Here is a 19,422-nt window from a genome sequence, read left to right as displayed (position 1 = left end):
TCCGGGAAGGGAGGACAGAGGTTTGGTGGATCACCAGGAATCAGCCCAGCGGGCTGCCACCCAAGTCCCACACGCTGAGTATCCAAGCCCAGCTCCCTCACTCTCCTTTGAGGAGGCGGCCTGTAAATCAGTCAAGGAACACTGGCATGTCCCTCAGGGCTGAAAGATGTGTCCCCTCCAGCCATCTGTAGGAGAGCAGGGGAGAAGGGGACATGTGGAAAGAGGTACCCTGGAGGGTGTGCAAGGACGGGAAGAAATAAAGTCCGGGGCTGCGGAGGGTTCCTACAGCTCTCACTCGGTCCTCCAAGCCTGCTCCGCCCAGACCTCAGAGAGAAGCGGCTGTGACAACTGCCACGACTACCGGGGCGGACCTGCGGGTTCTTGGGGCCCTGAGAACTAGGAGCTGGGAGCCCGCGCACAAGTCCGGCCTCCGTATCCTCCCGGCTGGGAAGGAGCAGGGCCAAACCCCAAACTAGGCTGGTCCTCCTTCCTGTCTAGCAGAGACCCTCGAAGATGAGCGAAGCCCGGGAACAGGGTCCGTGCAGCCTGCGAGAGCTACGGGGAAACTTCGCCCGTGGACGGCCCGCTTTGGGACTCAGTAGGGCCAAGGGCAGGGAGCTAGGGTAACACTGGTCCCGGAGGGGCAGGCGCCCTGGGAGCCGAGGTGGGACGCGGGGGCGGGGGATGTCCCACGGGAGGCGTCTGGGCAAACAAACCTCCTTTCTAGCCCACTAGATCCCCCTCTAAACACCTTCTGAAACGGCGCCTAGAAGGAACTGACCGCCTCTCCTCGCGCCCCGGGGCCGCCGCTGCCCACCCTCGCACCAGGGAGCCGGAGAGGGTCGGGGGTGGCGACTTACACCCCTGTGGCCCAGCGCACCCGGGCGCAGGTAACCGGACCTCCCCGGCCAGGGGGACCCTCCCAGGGAAGTGGCCGGCGCCGGGACTGCGGGCGAAGTTCCGTGATCCGGCAACTTCCCTAGTCCCGGGCCCACGGGCCCGGCAAGGTGCGCTTCGTCGGAGCCCCAAGCCCTCCCCCTGCCCCGGCAGCCGCTTACCTGGCCCCCGGGGGCAGGCGGGGTGCGCATCCCCGTCCGGCCGCGCGCGGGTCGGTGTGCTGCAGAAAGGAGAGAAACGGGCGGGAGCTGGTCGGTGGGGCGAACCGGGAAGCGGCAGGCCGAGCGCAGGGAACAGCCCGGTGCGCGACGAGACTGCGTGCCGGGTTCGGCACCAGTTGACGGCGCCGGCCCCGCCCCCACCCGCGCCCGTTGCCGGGAGACCCGCGTGGGCCGAAGGGTTCTTTGTATCAAAGCTGCCGTGACATCACGAGGCGCCCGGGCTCCGGGTTCGAAGGGGGCAGGACTTCGCGCCGGGGGCGGGGCGAGGGGAGAAGGAAGAGCGGCCTGGGAACCCGAGCCGCGGGGGGCGTGGTCCAGGTAACCCCGCCCCCTAAGGTAGGGGCAGGTGGCGGGGGCGACGTCGGTTATTGGCCGCGCGGCCGCGAGGCGGGCCCGGGCCACGCCCCCTTCCCCGGGCCCCAGCGGGCGCCTCCGGAGGTGGAGCTCGCCTGGCCCTCTCGAGCCCGCGTCGCCAGGTTACTGCCGCCGGCGTTTGGGCGGCCGGGGCCCTGGGATTCCGGAGTTTGTAAATTCAAGCGGCTCTCCGGCGGGCCCTGTGACCGCCGCTGCCCGCTCCAGGATACTCTCAGTTTGCCGTCATTGCTTCCTGGTTCACGTTTGCGAACGCGAACGGAGACCCGCCGACAAGACCCCACACCCGCCGTCGCCGCCCACTGCCACCCGCCTGAGTCTCAGTTCAGGTCACTTCAGTCGCTCAGTCGTATCCGACTCTTTGAGACCCCATGAATCGCAGCACGCCAGGCCTCCCTGTCCATCACCAACTCCCGGAGTTTACTCAAACTCATGTCCATCGAGTCGGTGATGCCATCCAGCCATCTCATCCTCTGTCGTCCCCTTCTCCTCCTGCCCCTAATCCCTCCCAGCATCAGGGTCTTTGTGACTCCTAAATTGATTCTCATTCTGAATCCCACCCACAACTTTCCCGACCTTTTGATATAAAGTTAAAGTTGTCTTTTTAACCAGTATGGGAATACAAAGAACCAAGCAAGCGGCAACACGAACTAAAAAAAAAAACAAAGAAAGCACCTCATTTGTTGGATCCTAGTAAGTATAACATAAGTAAAAAATGTGCTCCCTCATAACTCTTCATTATGCTGCGGATTAAAAGACGGCAAACTGTAAACCAGCAAATTTTGCAAGCGTGGCTTCCCTTTGGCTTGACGTTGCACTGTGTAACCAGGGAGGGTGCAGAGCAGACTTATCCTCCTAACTGTCTGGTTCAAGCCCATGTGAAGCTATCTTGGCCATCCCTGAGTTCTCATTGACCAACAAGGTGGCACTTTGGTATGGGTAGCCCCTTTGGTCCAACATCAATACACACACACACACACACACACACACACACACACACACACACACACACACAGCTTTGTGGGTAGCCCCTTTGGTCCAACATCAATACACACACACACACACACACACACACACACACACACACACACACACACACACAGCTTTGTGGGTAGCCCCTTTGGTCCAACATCAATACACACACACACACACACACACACACACACACACACACACACACACACACACACACACACACACAGCTTTGTGGGTAGCCCCTTTGGTCCAACATCAATACACACACACACACACACACACACACACACACACACAGCTTTGTGGGTAGCCCCTTTGGTCCAACATCAATACACACACACACACACACACACACACACACACACACACACACACACACACACACACACACACACACACAGCTTTTCAGCCCCCTTATCTTTGGCTCTTTGCTCTCAGCTTCCTCTCTCCCCAATATCTCCCTTGTAAACAAACTTTCAACTGCCTTTCTGTTTACCAGGGCCTGTCTCTTGAGGCAAAGCATTCCACTGGGGCTCTCAGACCTGCTGGGGACCCTGCAAAATGGACAGCATTAGCCAGAGGTTGGGAAGCCTTCTGGCCAGGGTTGCATGTGGGAGGAGGCTGGCCCTCTCCTCCCTACTTTTGCGCTGCAGTTCTCAGATCTACATGTGGAGGCCACAGACTGTTTCTCACTCTGGTTTCGTGTCCACCCCCACAGTCCTAACACTCAGGAGCATTGTGGTGTACCAGAAAGAGCAGTGGCTTTGGAATCAGACAGAACTCGGTTTGAATCCCTTTGGCCAGTTGCAAGTCTTAGGACAAGTTCTATGACATCTCAGACTCAGTGTGTTCATCTCTAAAATGAGACTGGCACTGTCTACTTCATAGGTTGTTTTGCATGCTGACCCAGTGGGTACACTTGATTTTAGGCATTCATCAAAGGTGTGCTACCTGACTGAGTCCATGCACCCTGGGCCTGCTCTGCCTTTTCAGCTCCACCCTGAGACCTTAGCTTGGCTCTCTCAGGTGAGGTTTTAGGGTGGTGCTGAATCCTGGGGTTCTATCTCAGTTTCTCCTCTTTCCTTCCAAGTCTCTTGTTGCCCCTTAAGGACTATTAGTTCCAGAAGGCAGGTCACATGACAGGGTCACCCAGAACAGGGGAAGAGAAGCAGAAACCCAAGGTGATCTTGGCTTTCTCAAAGTCAAGGTTAGTGGAGAGTCAGACTGTCAAGCTCCTCCTTACCCCACTAGGGGGAACCTGATGGATATGGTCCAGAGCTCCGTGGAGGGGGTGATGCTACTGATCCCTCTTTATTTTTCCTGAAACTGGTGTAGTGGGGAGCATCTCCAGGTATTTGTCCTGAGAAGTAGAATGACAGGAGTGTCACAATATGCTATCACAACTCAGCACTGGACAAGCTGAGTTAAAGCCTGCCAGTCCTACAGTGTACCATGGGCAAGTTATGTAATAATTCAGAGCCTCAGTTTCCACCTCTATAAAGTGGGAACAAGACCTTTCCTCTTCCAGTTGTGAGGTTTAAATGAAATGACAGGAACTTCCCTGGTGGTCCAGTGGTTAAGACTCTGCTTCCAACGCAGGGGGCCAGGCTTCCATCCCTGGTCAGGGAACTATTAATAGATCTCACATGCTGCCGCTAAGAGTTCACAGGCCACAGTTAAAGATTGCGCATGCCGCAACAAAGATCGAAGATCCTATGTCGCAACTAAGACCTGGTGCAGCCAAATAAATAAATTAAATAAATAAATACTATAAAATAAAACACTCATCCGCCATGTTATGGATGAGAAGACAGACTCAGAGAAGGCTGGGAATATGTCCAGATATCAGATGAGTAGGGAAGGGGCTCCTGACTGCCAGTGCCAGACCCTGTCTTCCCTAGGGATGGGGTCAGACAGGCCCAATGTGGGGAGCAGCAGGGAGGTGATGCCCTCACAGTGCTTCTCCAGTGCTGAATCTCCCAAGGGGTCTGACTTGTCTCTTCAGGAGAAATAACACTCTCATTAAAAACAGAAGCCCTCTCCCAGGAAACGTACCCAGGATTAATTTTCAGACTGCAATTCACTCTAATGGATTCTTCTTATGTCATGAAACTAATTCTGCCACTGTTGATAGGAGCATACTCCCATGACGCTGAATGCCAAAGCCAGAGAGAAGCAGATGGAATGTTGACAAGCAGGAGTTAATGGCCCTCCAGGAGCTGATGGGGGCGGAAAACACATGATCACCTGGGTGATCCAGGTGAGGGAAGAGATCAGTGAGTTCTCTCTGTACCATGGTTGTCTACCCCTGTTAACTTTCCTTCTGTCACTGTGCAGGAGTTAGCTCAGGATCAGAAGGTGTGAAGAGGCAACATTTTGTACATGTTTGGGGCCATGTGGGAGGCCAGGCTAAGCAGGCAGGGCATCATCATGGTCCAGTGGTTAAGAATTCGCCTTCCAGGGGCTTCCCTGGTGGCTCAGTGGTAAAGGATCCTCCTGCCAATGCAGGAGACACAGGTTGGATCCCTGATCCAGGAAGATCCCACATGCCATGGAGCAACTAAGCCCAAGCGCCATGACCACTTCACCTGTGCTCTAGAGCCCAGGAGCCAAAACTATTGAGCCCAAGAACCACAACTGCTGAAGTCTGTGCTCCTAGAGCCTATGCTCCACAACAAGAGAAGCCACCACAATGAGAAGCCCTCAAATTAGAAGGTAGCCCCAAGTCACTGCAATTAGGGAAAAACCCAGCACAAAAAAATAAATTAATAAATAAACATAAAAAAACAAAATAAAAACAAATGAGCATGATTATGTTTCTTTTTTTTAAAGAAAAGAATCCACCTTCTAATGCAAGGGGTGAGGGTTCAATCTCTGGCCGGGGAACTGAGATTCTACAAGTCCATAAGTATTATTAAAGAAAACAAAAACAGGAAAAGAGCTCTCTGGACATTACCTGGTGTTAACATTAGTCAAACAGCTGATGCCAACCAACATGAGCCAAATGATCAGAGAACAACAGCATGAATAATACCAGGGTTGGGCAGGGGACGAGCATCAGGTCCAGTGGTTCTCAAGCTGGTCTCCTTGAAACCCTCAGGGTTCTACGGAGACCTTGCAAAAGCGGGGTGAGGGTGTGCTCTCCATAAGCAATAGGAATAACTCCACTTCTATCTGCTTTCCATTTAGGCTTGCACATGAAATTTCACATGGACAGGGTGTTCCATGGCTTAGAAGGTGTTTCAAGTCACTAGTCTAGTGAAACCACTCATTTCCAAACAAGGAGACAAGCCCCGAGGTGGGAAATGGTTTCTCCTCTCACAGTTCACAGCAGAGCTGGGATTAGCCCCGGGCTCCTGACTCTCTGTCTAGGGCTCTTCAAGACGAGTATCAGTCGTCAACCAGGACTGTCAAACTGGTCAAACCCGGTCACACATTGGACTCTACTTCTGTCCAAACACCTTATCACCAGCTACTGCTCTCTGTGTGGAAAAAACCCTGCACGTTGCTGGCTCAGACTTCACCCCAAGCACTTGTCTTCTCTTGATTCCAAAGTCAGAGAGCATCACCCCAAGTATTAAACAAGCCTCAGCTTTCTGGGACTTCCCTGGCGGTCCAGTGGCCAAGCCTCTGTTCTTCCATTGCACGGGGCACGGGTTCGATCCTGGGTTGGGGAAACTAAGATCCCACATGCTGCAGGGTGTGGCCAAACACACACACACACACACACACACACACACACAACAAAGTCTCAGCTTTCCATCCCAGGGGACAAATTCAACCTTTGATAAAGTCAGCAGTGGCTTCAGAAAGAGAAAAATGTACTAAGGAAGTAGGTGGGATCATAGGATTACAGAGGCCTCTTAACCCGGAGGGAAAGAACTTCCCACTCCCCCACGGCTCCAGCAAGGGCCTCCAGGGGTCTGTGCTGCCCAGGGAAGAAGAGGTACCCCAGACCACCCCTTGCTCTGGGAGCTGTGGTCCGGACAGCACATCACTTCCTACCCTACCTCGCCCAGGAGCAGGTCTTAGACCAGGTGTGTGCCCCAGAAACATGAGCCCCCTTCCACTGGCAAATATCTCAGTGTTGGTGGCTGTCCTTTGGCTTGGATGCCTTAGCAATCTGCCCCGGGGCCTGCTGTCCTGTGTGATATCTGGCTGATATGGGCTGGGACCAGGTCCTACAGACTCTGGACACGGGCTGAGTGTCAGAAAGCTGGGCTCTATTTTTGTCAACCTGTGCTCACGTAAACAATGGGTTTTCTTACTCATGCAAACCCAATAAGCAGGGAAGATGGTCAGAGAACCTGCCTTTCCTCTGACTCACCCAATCATCTAAGAGGAGGTGGTGGCGGGTGAGGAGGAAATGGAACAAGGTCTTTGACTTGGACTGGGAGAGGGCAAGGGAGGAAAACTTCCCTGTCCTTTACTCTCTGTAAAGTCAGGTGACTGCAAAGCTTTGGGAGCATAAACCACTCTTCTGTTTCAAATGCCTCCCCTGACCCTCCCCACCTCCTCCCAGACTTGGCAGCCCACGTCTCTGATTTTTAGGAGTGGATAGTAAATCCGCAGTTCCAAAATTGCGCTGCGCAGTGGACTCACTTGGAAGCTTAAAAAAGTCAATGCCCACGACTTCCCTGGTGCCACAGTGGGTAAGAACCTGCCTGTCAATGCAGGAGACACAGGTTGGATTTCTGGTCCGGGAAGATTCCACATGCCTTGGAGCTACGGAGCCCGTGCTCTGGAGCCTGCGAGCTGCAACCATGAGCCCCGCGTGCTGCAATCAGTACCCCTAGAGCCTGTGCTTGACAACAACAGAAGCCACTACAATGAGAAGCCTGTGCACCCCAATGAGGGTAGCCCCACTTGCAGCAACTAGAGAAAGCCCAAACATAGCAACAAAGACCCAGCGCAGCCAAAAAAATTTTTTAATTAAAAAAAAAAGTCAATGCCCAGGTTATATCAGATAGTAACCGAATCGCAGTGGCTGGGGAAGGAGCCAGGCGGCAGCTGTTTTTAAAGATGCCCCAGGGGACTGCAGTGTACCAAAGTTTGGGAACTATTTTGCCAAAGGCTTGTGACTACAGTGGGGGTTGGAGCGCAGGTGCAGGCGTCATTAGCTCATTCATTCATTCCGTCATTCACTCACACATCTTCTATGTGCCAGACACTTTTCCTCGTGCTGGAGACACAGCTGTGATCAACAGTCTCAGTTCCTGTGGCCCTGGCTTTCAGGTGAGGAGAGTCAGACAAAAATCAATGAACGGATGATGTATGTGACATGTACTATGAAGGAAATAAAGAAAACCAAAGCAGGACAGAGACTCTGGGGGGTAGGGGACTATTTTCACGCCGGATTTAGACACTGACTTTTGCTTCAGGGAGCAGCTGGGCCCCCGCCCGCTGTCCCGGACTTTATCCTGCCGTCTGGGTAAAAAACAGCTTTCCCCAGACATTCCACAAGGTCCTCCTGCCTTTGGCCCCTCACAGGGCGCGCTGCTTACGTCTTTCCCTTAAGCTATTTCTTTAGGTGGGGCCTGGCATCTCTTCTGAAGTTCCTGAGATGGAATTTGAAAGGAGAGAAACAAGGAAATGAGAAAGACCTTTTCCAAGATTCAGTTGCCCTCCTCCTAGATCGTGTCAGCTCTCAGCTCTGAAGAGACACCCTCTGCCCTAGTGAGTGCCTTGGCCAGGGGCTCTGCAACCAGAGAGAGACCACTTCCCCTGCAGCTTATTATTAATAGCAGCTAGTAGTCATGTACAGATGTGAGAGTTGGATGATAAAGCAGGCTGAGTGCTGAAGAATTGATGTTTTTGAACTGTGGTACTGGAGAAGACTCTTGAGAGTCCCTTGGACTGCAAGGAGATCACACCAGTCAATCCTAAAGGAAATGAACCCTGAATATTCATTGGAAGGACTGATCCTGAAGCTGAAGGTCCAATACTTTGGCCACCTGATGCAAAGAACTGACTCCTTGGAAAAGACCCTGATGCTGGGAAAGATTGAGGGCAGGAGGATAAGGGGACAACAGAGGATGAGATGGTTGGATGGCATCACCAACTCAATGGACATGAGTTTGAGTAAGCTCCAGGAGTTGGTGATGGACAGGGAAGCCTGGCGTGCTGCAGTCCATGGGGTCGCCAAGAGTTGGATGTGACTGAGCGACTGAACAACAATAGCTAACTATTGGAGATCCACTGTATGCCACTCATTTCTTCTCATTTATTTTACTCCAATCATCTTGTGTGAATGATGTACTGCACCTAGATTACAGATGAGGAAGCTGAGGCTTAAAAGGGTTAGTGCTATAGCCAGGGTGGCAGAACCAAGATGCACACTCAGATCTGCGGGCCCATGTCCAAGACTCCCAGCTGCCTCTCTTCTGCAAAAAGCAGTTTATTGGCAGCAACTGAATGGCCTGAAATCAGCAGAAACTAGTTAATAAAGAGGCTAAAAGACTGAGCAAGTCAGGTCTCCTGCCCTTCTCCATCATTCTTGGGGCGGCATCCACTGTCCAACTCAGCATTACTTTAATCAGCTGCAGCTCTTACCTGGCCTCTGTGATGTGTCCCCATGCACCTCGTGATACGTCCTGGGGAGCATCTTGCCCTTGAAGGTGGGATATCATCCTCCCTGCCTGGCTGACCACATAAGAGTGGAAAGCTGGCCACCCTTCTGGTGGGAACTCGGCTGCTGCCTCCTGCCCCAGAGACAAGCCCAAGGAGACGAGCCCTGATTTTTCCCTGGATGCTACTGGATGAGAGAAGGATGGGGCCAGGGCTCCAGGGAGAGAGAGAGGGAGGAAATATCTATTGCTTTCAAAAATGTATTTTGCAGAGCCCCCATCGCAACTCTGAAAGCATAAAAAGGGCTTTGTGGTTCAATCAGTGGGCAAACCTCTTGGCTCCTCCTTGGAGATGTCACAGAGCCTGGGAGATGTCAGGGGAGAGAGCCTGGGACAGAACCCCTTCTCACTGAACTAACAACAAAAGGACTCGGTGTTGTAAGGAACATACTTGGGAAAACAATGCACCAGGCTCCTGGCACGCTCACACTCAGACACACAAACACACACAATAACATGATGTTAGTGTCTTCATTTTAAAGATAAGAATAGCAAACAGCTACAAAGTAACTACTATGAACGAGGCTCTGTTCTAAGTGCTTCACCTGATATTCACTCATTTAACTTCCACAACAATCCAGTGAGGTAGGTATTATCCCCATTCTACAGATGAGGAAACTGAGGCTTAACGAGGTTACTCAAAGACGTAAAGTCTATAAATGGAGAGTCAGAATTCAAACCCAGGGAACTGACCCCAGAGACTGTGCACCAAAACAAAAGGAGGCTCAGATTTGTAACATCACCTCCTGAAAGCAATCATAGTGGAACCAAGATCATTTTTTCATCCAGTCACTAGTTATTCAAACATTCACTGAGCAGAGACCACAGGCCAGCCACTGGGAAATATAAGAACAGGATGCAGAGTCCAGGGCTCACTGGCGCCAGAGCTGGACACCCAGGGCTGTGTGCTAAGGCAGGGGGGTTAGCACTCAGGCATTAGCACGTGTGCACACTCGTGTGAGCTGGGTGTGTGAATCCCCAGAGAGGCCCTCCACTTGAGATGCTGGGGTCCAAACACTGCCTGGACTGCTGTGTCCTTGAGCTGCAGTTTCTGTATATGATGGGGTCCCATGCCGGCTCTTTTCACTCCAAGCCCGGGCTCCTTTCTGAGCCCCACAGCTTAGCATCCGAGAAGCCCTCTCTCCTGGGTCATCCACCCCAACCCTCCCCAGAGTCATTCTGGAGGCAGCCTGCCCAGAACAGCTGCTCTCCAACAAGGTGGGGCCCCAGGCCCTCTGAGCACGCCCTCACCACGGGCACGACTCCCTCCTCACAGCTCTGTGAGTCCTTCTTGCACTCCTGCTCTCAGCAGCAATTCAGACATGCCCCAGGGATGCTCTGGGGCCATTCATCTCAGAAATTCAGCCGTTCCTGAGAGGAACGGGCCTTTGAGACAGGCCTGGGAGTGGACGAATGTCACCTTACATCTTTTCTTCAGGGCAGAAGGACATATCCTCAAGGGCTTGTAATTCCACTTGGAGAACACAGTCTCCCACAATTGTCTCCTCGATTATCTGGAGATGAGAAAACACCCCAAACCCACAGCAAATAAGCTGGCCCATGAATGCCAAAAGTAGGGCTGCGGATTCTGCAGGATGAGAGGCCGGGCGCGGGGCTAGGAGACGGCGGGCGGCGGGCAGGAAGGTTTGGCAGGGTGGGACAAGGCCAGGGCCAAAGGCGCACTTGGATCCACCCAGGCTGGGCCCGGCTGCCCCTGAACAAACAGGCTCATCTGGAGCTGGGAGTCGGCCTCCCTCTCAGACACACACACCTCGTTTGTGGCTTCTCTTCCAGGGCCGGGCTCAGCAACGGGAAACCAAAGGCCCTGGCCCCGGGACACTGAGCCAGTGTTCCTCCCACTTAGGGGAAAACCGCAGCCTGGGAGGGCTGGCCGAAGGGGCTGCTGTGTCCAGGTACAGACGCGGGAGGGGCCCGGCCCAGAGGAGGCCCTCGCACGGGAGGGAGAGAGGGAATGCTTCCGGGCGCCCAGAAAAAGAAACCTTTCTTCCAGGCCCGGCCCCCTGCCATCTCACTCTACCACAGGGCCACATTCTGGCTGGCCAGCCAGGTTCAAGCCCCAGCTCGGCTTCAAGCCGATAGCTGGTGTTCAAGTCGATTCCTGCCAGTCTCTGATCACATTTTCGTTAACCAATCAATCCCTGACCTGGTTTTCCACATGTTTAAAGACACCTTATTTGATGGATGGTGTTGATTCAGAGTGCTAAGTTCACTTCAGTCGTGTCCGACTCTTTGTGACCCATGAACTGTAGCCCGCCAGGCTCCTCTCTCCATAAGGATTCTCCAGACAAGAATATCAGGGTGGGCTGCTGTGCCCTCCTCCAGGGGATCTTCCCGACCCAGGGATCGAACCCTCATCTCTTATGTCTCCTGCATTGGCAGGCGAGCTCTTTCCACTAGTACCATCTATAATTCATGCTTGAACAAAGCTTACGCACCACGCATTTTCTCCATGAGGCATATCACAGCCTTCCCACACTCAGGAACACGAGGAGCACTTCAGTCCTACATGTGAGGGTCATTTTTAAACAGCAAAAGCTGGCCCCCTCCGCAAAAAAAAAAAAAAAAAAAAAGGAACAAAAACGCAACAATATGGCATGAAAAACACTGTTGAAGGGACACTTGTTTGCAGAATGAGATGATAGTGAAGACCTCGGTTGGGCAACTCAAACTGTCATCTCTGAGCATGTCTGCCGATGAGCACGAAAATGCTGTGGGGATTTGGGGGATTACAAATAAATTTTGGCAAGTAAGCAAATCTGCAACCATGGAATCTAAGATATGAGGACCGACTGTGTCTGCTACAGGGTGACCGAGGGACAGGGAGGGAGGTGGGTGTTAAGTGAAATAACTCGCCAAGAACACTTGGAGGTGTGGGCCAGCGGCACGGTGGCGAACGCACCCGACCACTCAGGGTACTTAGCACAGTGATAGCGCCACACCTGTCTGTAGGGTTACCACCTCTATCACCTGCTGAACAGGTAATCGATACCTTTGTGGCTCTCTCTGCTTGGAAGGTCATTCCTTGCACTTTCTCCAGCTCAGGAAGCCCAGAGGCCAGGGTTTCAAGTTAGTTTGGGGCTGGGTTTGGATCACATCTTCGCCACTGGCAGCTGGGAGCCCTCAGGCCAAGTCGGGTCTCCTCCTTACCATGCAGCACTGCCTCCCCCTTGCTCACCCGCAGCTGATGATCGCCTCATAGAAGCAACCAGGAGAGACCCTACTCCTGATCCCTCCGCGAGTCTGCACACCCACCTGTGCAGGTCCCACTCGCCTTCGATCTGCTGCAACGCAGCAGAGGTCACAGAGGGACCCTTCTCCTCGGATCCCGGACCCCCTCCCTTGAAGGTTCTTTGTCCCTGCAACCACTCGCAACCCCAGACACTCCTTGTATCATCAGTGTCCCCTTGGAAATGTCTTTATCTCCATAGGAGATTATGCCCTGGCTTTGAAAATCCCTCCTGAAGCTCCGCAGGGCAGAAATGAATAAACCAGAGACACGTGGGTCCTCACCTCACCGCAGCACTTGACCCCGTGGGACCTATCTCCTTCACCTTCTCAGCCTGGCTTCTTGCATGCCTGCCCTCCTGGTTTCTTCCCGAGGACTGACTTCTCCTTTTCCTGGGGCTCCCAGAGGTTTACGCCCAGCTTGGACCTCTCCCCTGAGGTCCCGACTGTCCGTGGAGGAAGCTTACTGAGGGGCGAGTTAGGGGTCGACCCGGAGAGGGCACGAGGGAAGCAGGATGGAGCAGAGGGAGAGGGGAGTATAAGGCAGGTGTAACGAGGCCTCACCTGACCCTGCAGGTGCCCTGGAGCTGGATGGTCCTTCAGTGTTGTCTCCAGAAGAGGCCAGGGAAGGGACTTCCCTGGTGATTCGGTGGCTAAGACTCCACGCTCCCAGTGTAGGGAGCCCAGGTTCAATCCTTGGTCAGGGAACCAGATCCCACATGCTGCAACTAAAGAGTTCACATGCCTCAACTGAAGATCCTGCATACTGCAACGAAGGTGCAAGAAGGAAGATCTCGAGTACCTCAACTAAGACCCGGCACAGCCAAATAAGTCAACAAAACTTAAACAAAAAGGTATTGAGCACCTAAACAGAGTGGGTGGCTCACTGCAGGTGCTTAAGGAGTGCTAGTCCCCATCCTACCCCACTCCAGACTACCTGCTTCCTTCCAGTGGGTCCTGAGAGCTATGTTTCATCCACTCCCCCCTTCTGCTATGCCTGTCAATCCTAGGGAGAAGCTTATTCCTCTGCTATGGTTTTCTGAACCCAATACTTGGGCTCCTCCTTCCCTACTTGTTTTTTGAACTCTGAGCTTTGTCTTAACGGTTTGAGTGCATCTTGTGCCTCACACTGTGAGCACCTCCAGGCCTCCAAGGTAACAAGTAACAGAGCATCAGTGACCCCTGCAGGAATAGATGCACCAAGTGGGTAGACCAGAAAGCCAGGACAGGGCTGGCCATGGGAACTGGGTCTGTGGAGCTGTACTAATGATGCAGATGCATGAGAATATCAGGAAGGCTTTCCAAGTCTGGGAGACTGACTGCTCTTGGAGTCTGATATCCAGGGAGGTCACAGCTGCTTTGGTGGTAGCGGTAGTATGACCTCTGAGAAGGTCATGAGGTCACATGAGCCTACAAGGGCATCTGTGCATCTATGTCAACCACGTGGTGTAGCTGAAAGAGCTGGGATGGTAGAGGTTTGAATCCCAGCTCTGCCACCGAGTACATATATATATATATCAGCTAAGGAAGACTTCTCCCACTTGAGCTCCATTCTCTGATCTCAGAGTTGATGAGGAGATGGAACAAGATAACCTTTGTTTACCTTCTAGTTGGACCTTGGTCACTGTGTCAGCCAATTTATGTCAGCCATTTATGCAGATGGACATGCATAAATTGGAATAATAAGAATTCTTTTCTTCTTTTCATATCTCACGAGAGAACTTTCTTTACATTCCAAGTCACATGATTTCATTTTTCTCTCCCCTAGAGATCACCCCTGTGGCTCAGCTGGTAAAGAATCCACCTGCAATGTGGGATACCTGGGTTTGATCTCTGGGTTGGGAAGATGCCCTGAAGAGGGGAAAGGCTACCCACTCCAGTATTCTGGCCTAGAGAATTCCATGAACTGTATAGTCCATGAGGTTGCAAAGAGTCAGACACGACTGAGCGACTTTCACTCACTCAGAGATCACCCGACACAGCTTCCACTTCTCATATCATCACCATCCCATTCGGAATCACCTATTTGTGTGATTAACTGGGGCTTCCCAGGCGGCACTAGTGGGTAAAGAACCTGCCTGCTGATGCAGGAGACATAAGAGACACAGGTTCCATCCCTCGGTCGGGAAGATCCCCCGGAGGAGGGCATGGCAACCCACTCCAGTATTCTTGTCAGGAGAATCCCACGGACAGATGAGCCTGGCGGGCTACAGTCCACGGGGCCGCAGAGAGTCAAACATGACCAAAGAGACTGAACACACACTCATGCACAGGATTAACTGATGCCTTGGTTGCCCATCCCAGACTGAGAGTGTTTTGACCCCAGACCTCAACACAGCGCCCAGTCCATCGAGAGTACTATTAGGTGAGCTAATGAGCATATCTTCAGCACCAAGTGTGGGGCTGCAGGCATTAACACTGCACACACCTAATGCTCACGACAACCCTGAGAGCCGGTGAGAGGGCCTCACCCTGTGCCAGGCACTGTTCTAGGAGCTCTACACACATTAGCTCACTCGACCCTTCACAGTCCTACCAGGTAGATGTGTACCCGCGAAGCTAATAAAGTTAGATGTCTAAGATCCTCATGTGCTCGCGAGGGGCCCTGCCAGGGTGTTCAGGCGGTCACGTGCCCTGTGAAATTTGCACAAGGAAGCTATATCGAGATCCTGAAGGATGACTCCATGCATTCTAAGAGCTTCAGGTCCCACAAAATCTGGATGCTTCAGAGCAGAGTCACTACTTTTCCCATTTCAGAGATGAGAAAACTCAGGCTCAAAACCATTATGTAACCTGCCCAAGGGCATTCAGAGCCAGGATCTGGATGCAGGCCTGCCTCCCAAGCCCTTCCACTCTTCTGCAGACCTCTTGAGTCTAAGAAATGAAGCCCTGGACAGTGGTGACACGTGTCTGCCCAAGGGCACCTTGGCACCTATGGGATCTGAGCAGAGGGAGGAAGGGAAGGAGGAAGGAAAGGAGGGAAGGAGAAGCTCTGATCAGAAGGGTCCCAAGTCCAGAGCCCTGGGCCCCTGCATTTGGCAGCAGAGTCCTGGTTAATCCAACTGTCTCCTTCATCCACCCCCTTGTGACCCAAATCCACTGGTTGCCTTTCCAACTTCTGGAAGCACTGACAGCAAACTGCCATGAGCCAGTGCAGTTCACCCCAAATAAACCTGCTCTCCGGCCCCTTCCCCTTCCTGGGCCCCTCCACCCGCGCGGCAGGGCCCAGCCCGTCTCGAATGCCAGGCTGAGGCAAACAAGAGCTGGCACACTCTGCCCTTGAGGGCAGCCCTCCCCTGGCTGCTTTGCAAAGGGCCGGTTTCAGCCGCCCAGGCATTCAGTTACCTTCATTAGAATGGGCCCTGAGAGCTGGCCGGGCCCTGACCGCTCAGGGCAGATTCTATCCCAGCGGAGATGAAAGAAGAGCAAAGAAGCCGTAATGGAGCCACCGAGAGGGAGAGGGGTGGGCGGCGGAAAGAGCGGGCAAGGCGCCTGCCAGGCCCTCGGCAGGCTTGAATGGCCCCTCTCTGTTCCTGAGGTCTCGGGACAACCAGAGAGGTACTTTGGGGCCATTTCTGAAGGTGGGCACCAGCCACATGTTAGACCAAACTTCCCAATTCCAGCGGAACCACTCGAATGAGAATGAAGGCAGAGAAAGACTACGGGGTGGTGGGCAGTGGGACAGAGGGGCGCTGTGAGGTCCTCTCCAAATGCCAGAAGGCTGGAGGCAGAGATTCGGTTTAAGGACATCTGGACTTTACTTTCCGTTTGGCTGCACTGTGTGGCATGTGGGATCTTAGTTTCCCGACCAGGGATCAAACCCACGCCCCCTGCATTGGAAGCGTGGAGTCTTAACCACTGGACCACCCGGGAAGTTCTTAACTCTGCTTTCTTTCCCAGACAAGAAAGTGGCACCAGGACCAGAAGAGCTGATGCTTGAAAGCATGCTCTTAGACCAAAATGCAGAGGTTTGAAGTGCAGTTTCTATCAGAAATTGAAAGTAAGCTTTCAATTGAGTATAAGTGGGTATTGCCATAACAAAAATTGAGGTTTCAAGATAGAGGGCGGCAGCAGCTTCTGTCCCAGTGAGGGAATTCACGGGCAAAGGTAGCTCCGTCTGGGGCTAAAAGAACTGATAACCAAGCCTAACCCGAGGTGTGCGATGAGGGGTTGGAGGGGCAGGGATGGGGGTGTTTTTCCTGGCCAATCTGTAACCCATCACCAGAGCTGCAGGTGGCTGGCAGGGCTGGGGAGGCTGTGGACACCCAGGCAGCTATTGTGGAGGACAAGCATTGAAGCCCCCACCAACTCTGCTGCTTAACGGCTCTGTGACCTTAGGACAGTCTCTTAACCTCTCTCAGCATAATTTACCCAGCCTGTAAAATGGGCATAAACAGTGACGTTTCTATGGACTTGACTATGTGCTAGATACCAGCCTAAGCACTTTATTTGTACTAACTCATCGAATCCTCACAACACCTCAGGAGGGAAGCTTCACCTCCTCAACCTACAGGTGAGGAAACAGAGGCACCAGTGGATGAAGAAACGTGTTGAGGACCCACAACCCGGGGCTTCCCTGGTGGTCTAGTGGTTAAGACTTCGCCTTCCAATGCAGCGGGTGCAGGTTCAGCCCCCGGTCAGGGAGCTAAGATTCCCATATGTCTCTCTGCCACAAAACCAGAATATTAACAACAGAAGCAATACTGTAACAAATTCAATAAAGACCTAAAACAATAAATGAATAAAAGGACCCACAACTAGAAGTGGCAGATGTGGGATTCGCTCCCAGGCTGCCTGGATCCAGGGTGCATGTATTTATCCGTGACAGGACCCTGCCTCTGTCCCCTTCCCCTGGGACACACTCTTGGCAGCTATACCACACAGGTGGTGCCTTCTGTGATTCGGGGTTGGGATTTTGATGCCTGAGAGGAGCAGGGAGGCCCAGAGCTCAGGTCTGGGGCTTTGGGACCAAGCGGGAGAGTCCACACCAGTGATTCCAAACCTTGATCAGACGAGCTTGCTAAGGATGCAGATACTTAGGTCCACCCCAGCTCCTGAGTCAGGCACTGGAGCCCAAGACTCTGCATTTCCCACCAAAAAACCGGCTAGGGGGTGAGGTCTCCAGAGCACTACCCTGATTCCTCCGTGGCTGCAGCCATCATGGGAGGCAGGGGAATGACTTCCCAACCCAGAACCAGGAGAACTAGGATCCAGCCCAGCCCCACTCGCAGCTGAGGAAGTCCAGGGCTGCAGATGGTCTGTCTCCCCATCTCTAAGACACAGCATCATACAAGACAGCCTCCGGGAGCCCTGCCCTCTGAGATGCTGTGACTCTGAGCCTGTGCGGCCCTGGCTGAGAAGATCTAAACCCGCCCACCCCACCCCGCTCCTCTGCTCTTGGTAACGAGGCTGCAGAGCTAACGTTTCCTTTTGATTCTGGGCTCCCAGAGGGAGGGATAAAAATAACCGTGACAGTGACAGCTGCTCAGTCATGAGTGGGCCCATGCAGTGGGACGTGTGGCACCAAGCGTGGCCAGCTTCTGCTTGATGAGCCCCGCAAGGCTGGGGAGTCCCCCACGCGGGGAGCACAGGTCTCCCCAGAGCCACCACACACACACGTGGGGGACGGCAATTGAGCCCGTGTGTCTGGCAGAGGAGAAGAAAGGTATGTGCCTTCGGGCCTGGGCCCCAGAGGTTCAGGGTGTGCTGCTGGGGACCGAGACTGGTGTTCCCGAAACCTCCGGGGCCATGCCAAGTGACGCTGGGCCCTCAGCCACCCCAACGCTCTCTGGTGTCCACACTGCTAGGCCCGGCCTGCGGCTCTCTCCCCTTCATCCCACTCAACCCGAACACTCCTGAAGTCAGGAAGTAATTGTGCCCAGTTTACAGATGAGGAAACTGAGGGCCGAGACGCTGCCGGGTGAGTGTGAGCAGCACAGCGGATGGGTGGCAGGGCTGGGGCTCAGACTGGAGTCCGCTGCTCTCCATGAAGCTGAGCGGCCTCCCAGCGTGTGTTCATCACACAAGTGGACGAGCTCCCAGTGTGTTAACCCAGCGGGCCCCAACCTCTCCGGCACCAGCGACTGGTTTCGTGGAAGACAATTTTTCCACGGACGGGGGCGGTGGAGGAAGGATGGTTTTAGGATGATTCAAGCACATTACATTTATTGTGCTCTTTGCTTCTATTATTATCACATCGGCTCCACCTCAGACCATCAGGCACTACTAGATTCTGCAGACTGGGGACCCCTAGGTTAACATGTCTAGCTTTGGTGGATTTAACTTTCTTGGATTCAGGGTTGATTGGCTGGAGTCCTGAGCCAACAGCCAACAAAGCAAGATCAGAGCAGGGGTGAGCTTACTGATCAGTACCCAGCCGAGGCTTTGTTTAGAGGACCGAGGGGTGGAGGTAGCACCGCTAAATGCCAGGGAAGGAAGTGTTGGGTCAGGCTTTGCAACCAGTCAACTCTGGGACCCTAGGATGGTGCCCTGCTCCCCTGGGCCTCTATGGGGCGGGTCCAAGGCCTTCACTGCTTCCCTGCACATTTCCAAGCTGATACCCCAGACCCTGTCTGCTGTGCACCCATCCACGCACTGGCCAGGGCCACCCAAGCTTACGCCCTTCCTCTCACCAAGTCCTACTTACAAACACAAGCAATAACACAGCTTAGGGATCCATCGATAAGACTGAGAACCATGATTTCCCAAACTTCTCTGCACATCAAATCTTTGTAACAAAGAGCATTACAAACTCTTCACATCCAGGACTTCCCAGGTGGTACAGTAGATAAGAATCTCCCTGCTGATGCAGGGGACATGGGTTCAATCTCTGGTCTGGGAAGACCCCACATCCCACATGCCATGGAGCAACGAAGCCCAAGTCTGCCTGCTGCAACTTCTGAGCCCACGTGCTGCAATGAATGAAGCCCGCACACCTACAGCCTGTGATCTGCAGCAAGAGAAACCACCGCGATGAGGAGCCTGTGCGCCGCAACCAAGAGCAGCCACTGCTTGCCACAGCTAAAGGAAGCCTGTGCAAAGCAACGAAGACCCAGTGTAGCCGAAAATAAATAAATAGAGAGATA

At 53.4% G+C, this 19,422-nt stretch overlaps 1 protein-coding gene across 3 annotated transcripts in view; it reads right to left on the bottom strand.

Annotated features, from left to right (window-relative positions):
* RAB11FIP4 (RAB11 family interacting protein 4) overlaps window positions 1-19,422 on the bottom strand; it is a 108,688-nt gene that overhangs the window by 39,885 nt on the left and 49,381 nt on the right. Inside the window, exon 1 of one of the 3 annotated variants that reach the window (XM_065910214.1) lies at window positions 1,059-1,262. The exons of the other annotated variants lie outside the window; for them this stretch is intronic. Within the exon in view, the coding sequence (XP_065766286.1) occupies window positions 1,059-1,088 (30 nt within the window). The 5' untranslated portion in view covers window positions 1,089-1,262. Of the gene's footprint in view, window positions 1-1,058; window positions 1,263-19,422 lie in introns of those variants that run through there. 3 annotated transcript variants of the gene reach the window in all.

This window comes from Muntiacus reevesi, chromosome 18 (assembly GCF_963930625.1).
Source record: "Muntiacus reevesi chromosome 18, mMunRee1.1, whole genome shotgun sequence".
NCBI lineage: Eukaryota > Metazoa > Chordata > Mammalia > Artiodactyla > Cervidae > Muntiacus > Muntiacus reevesi.
The sequence above is the reverse complement of the archived record's forward strand: the minus strand, read 5'-3'. Positions and strand labels throughout refer to the sequence as shown.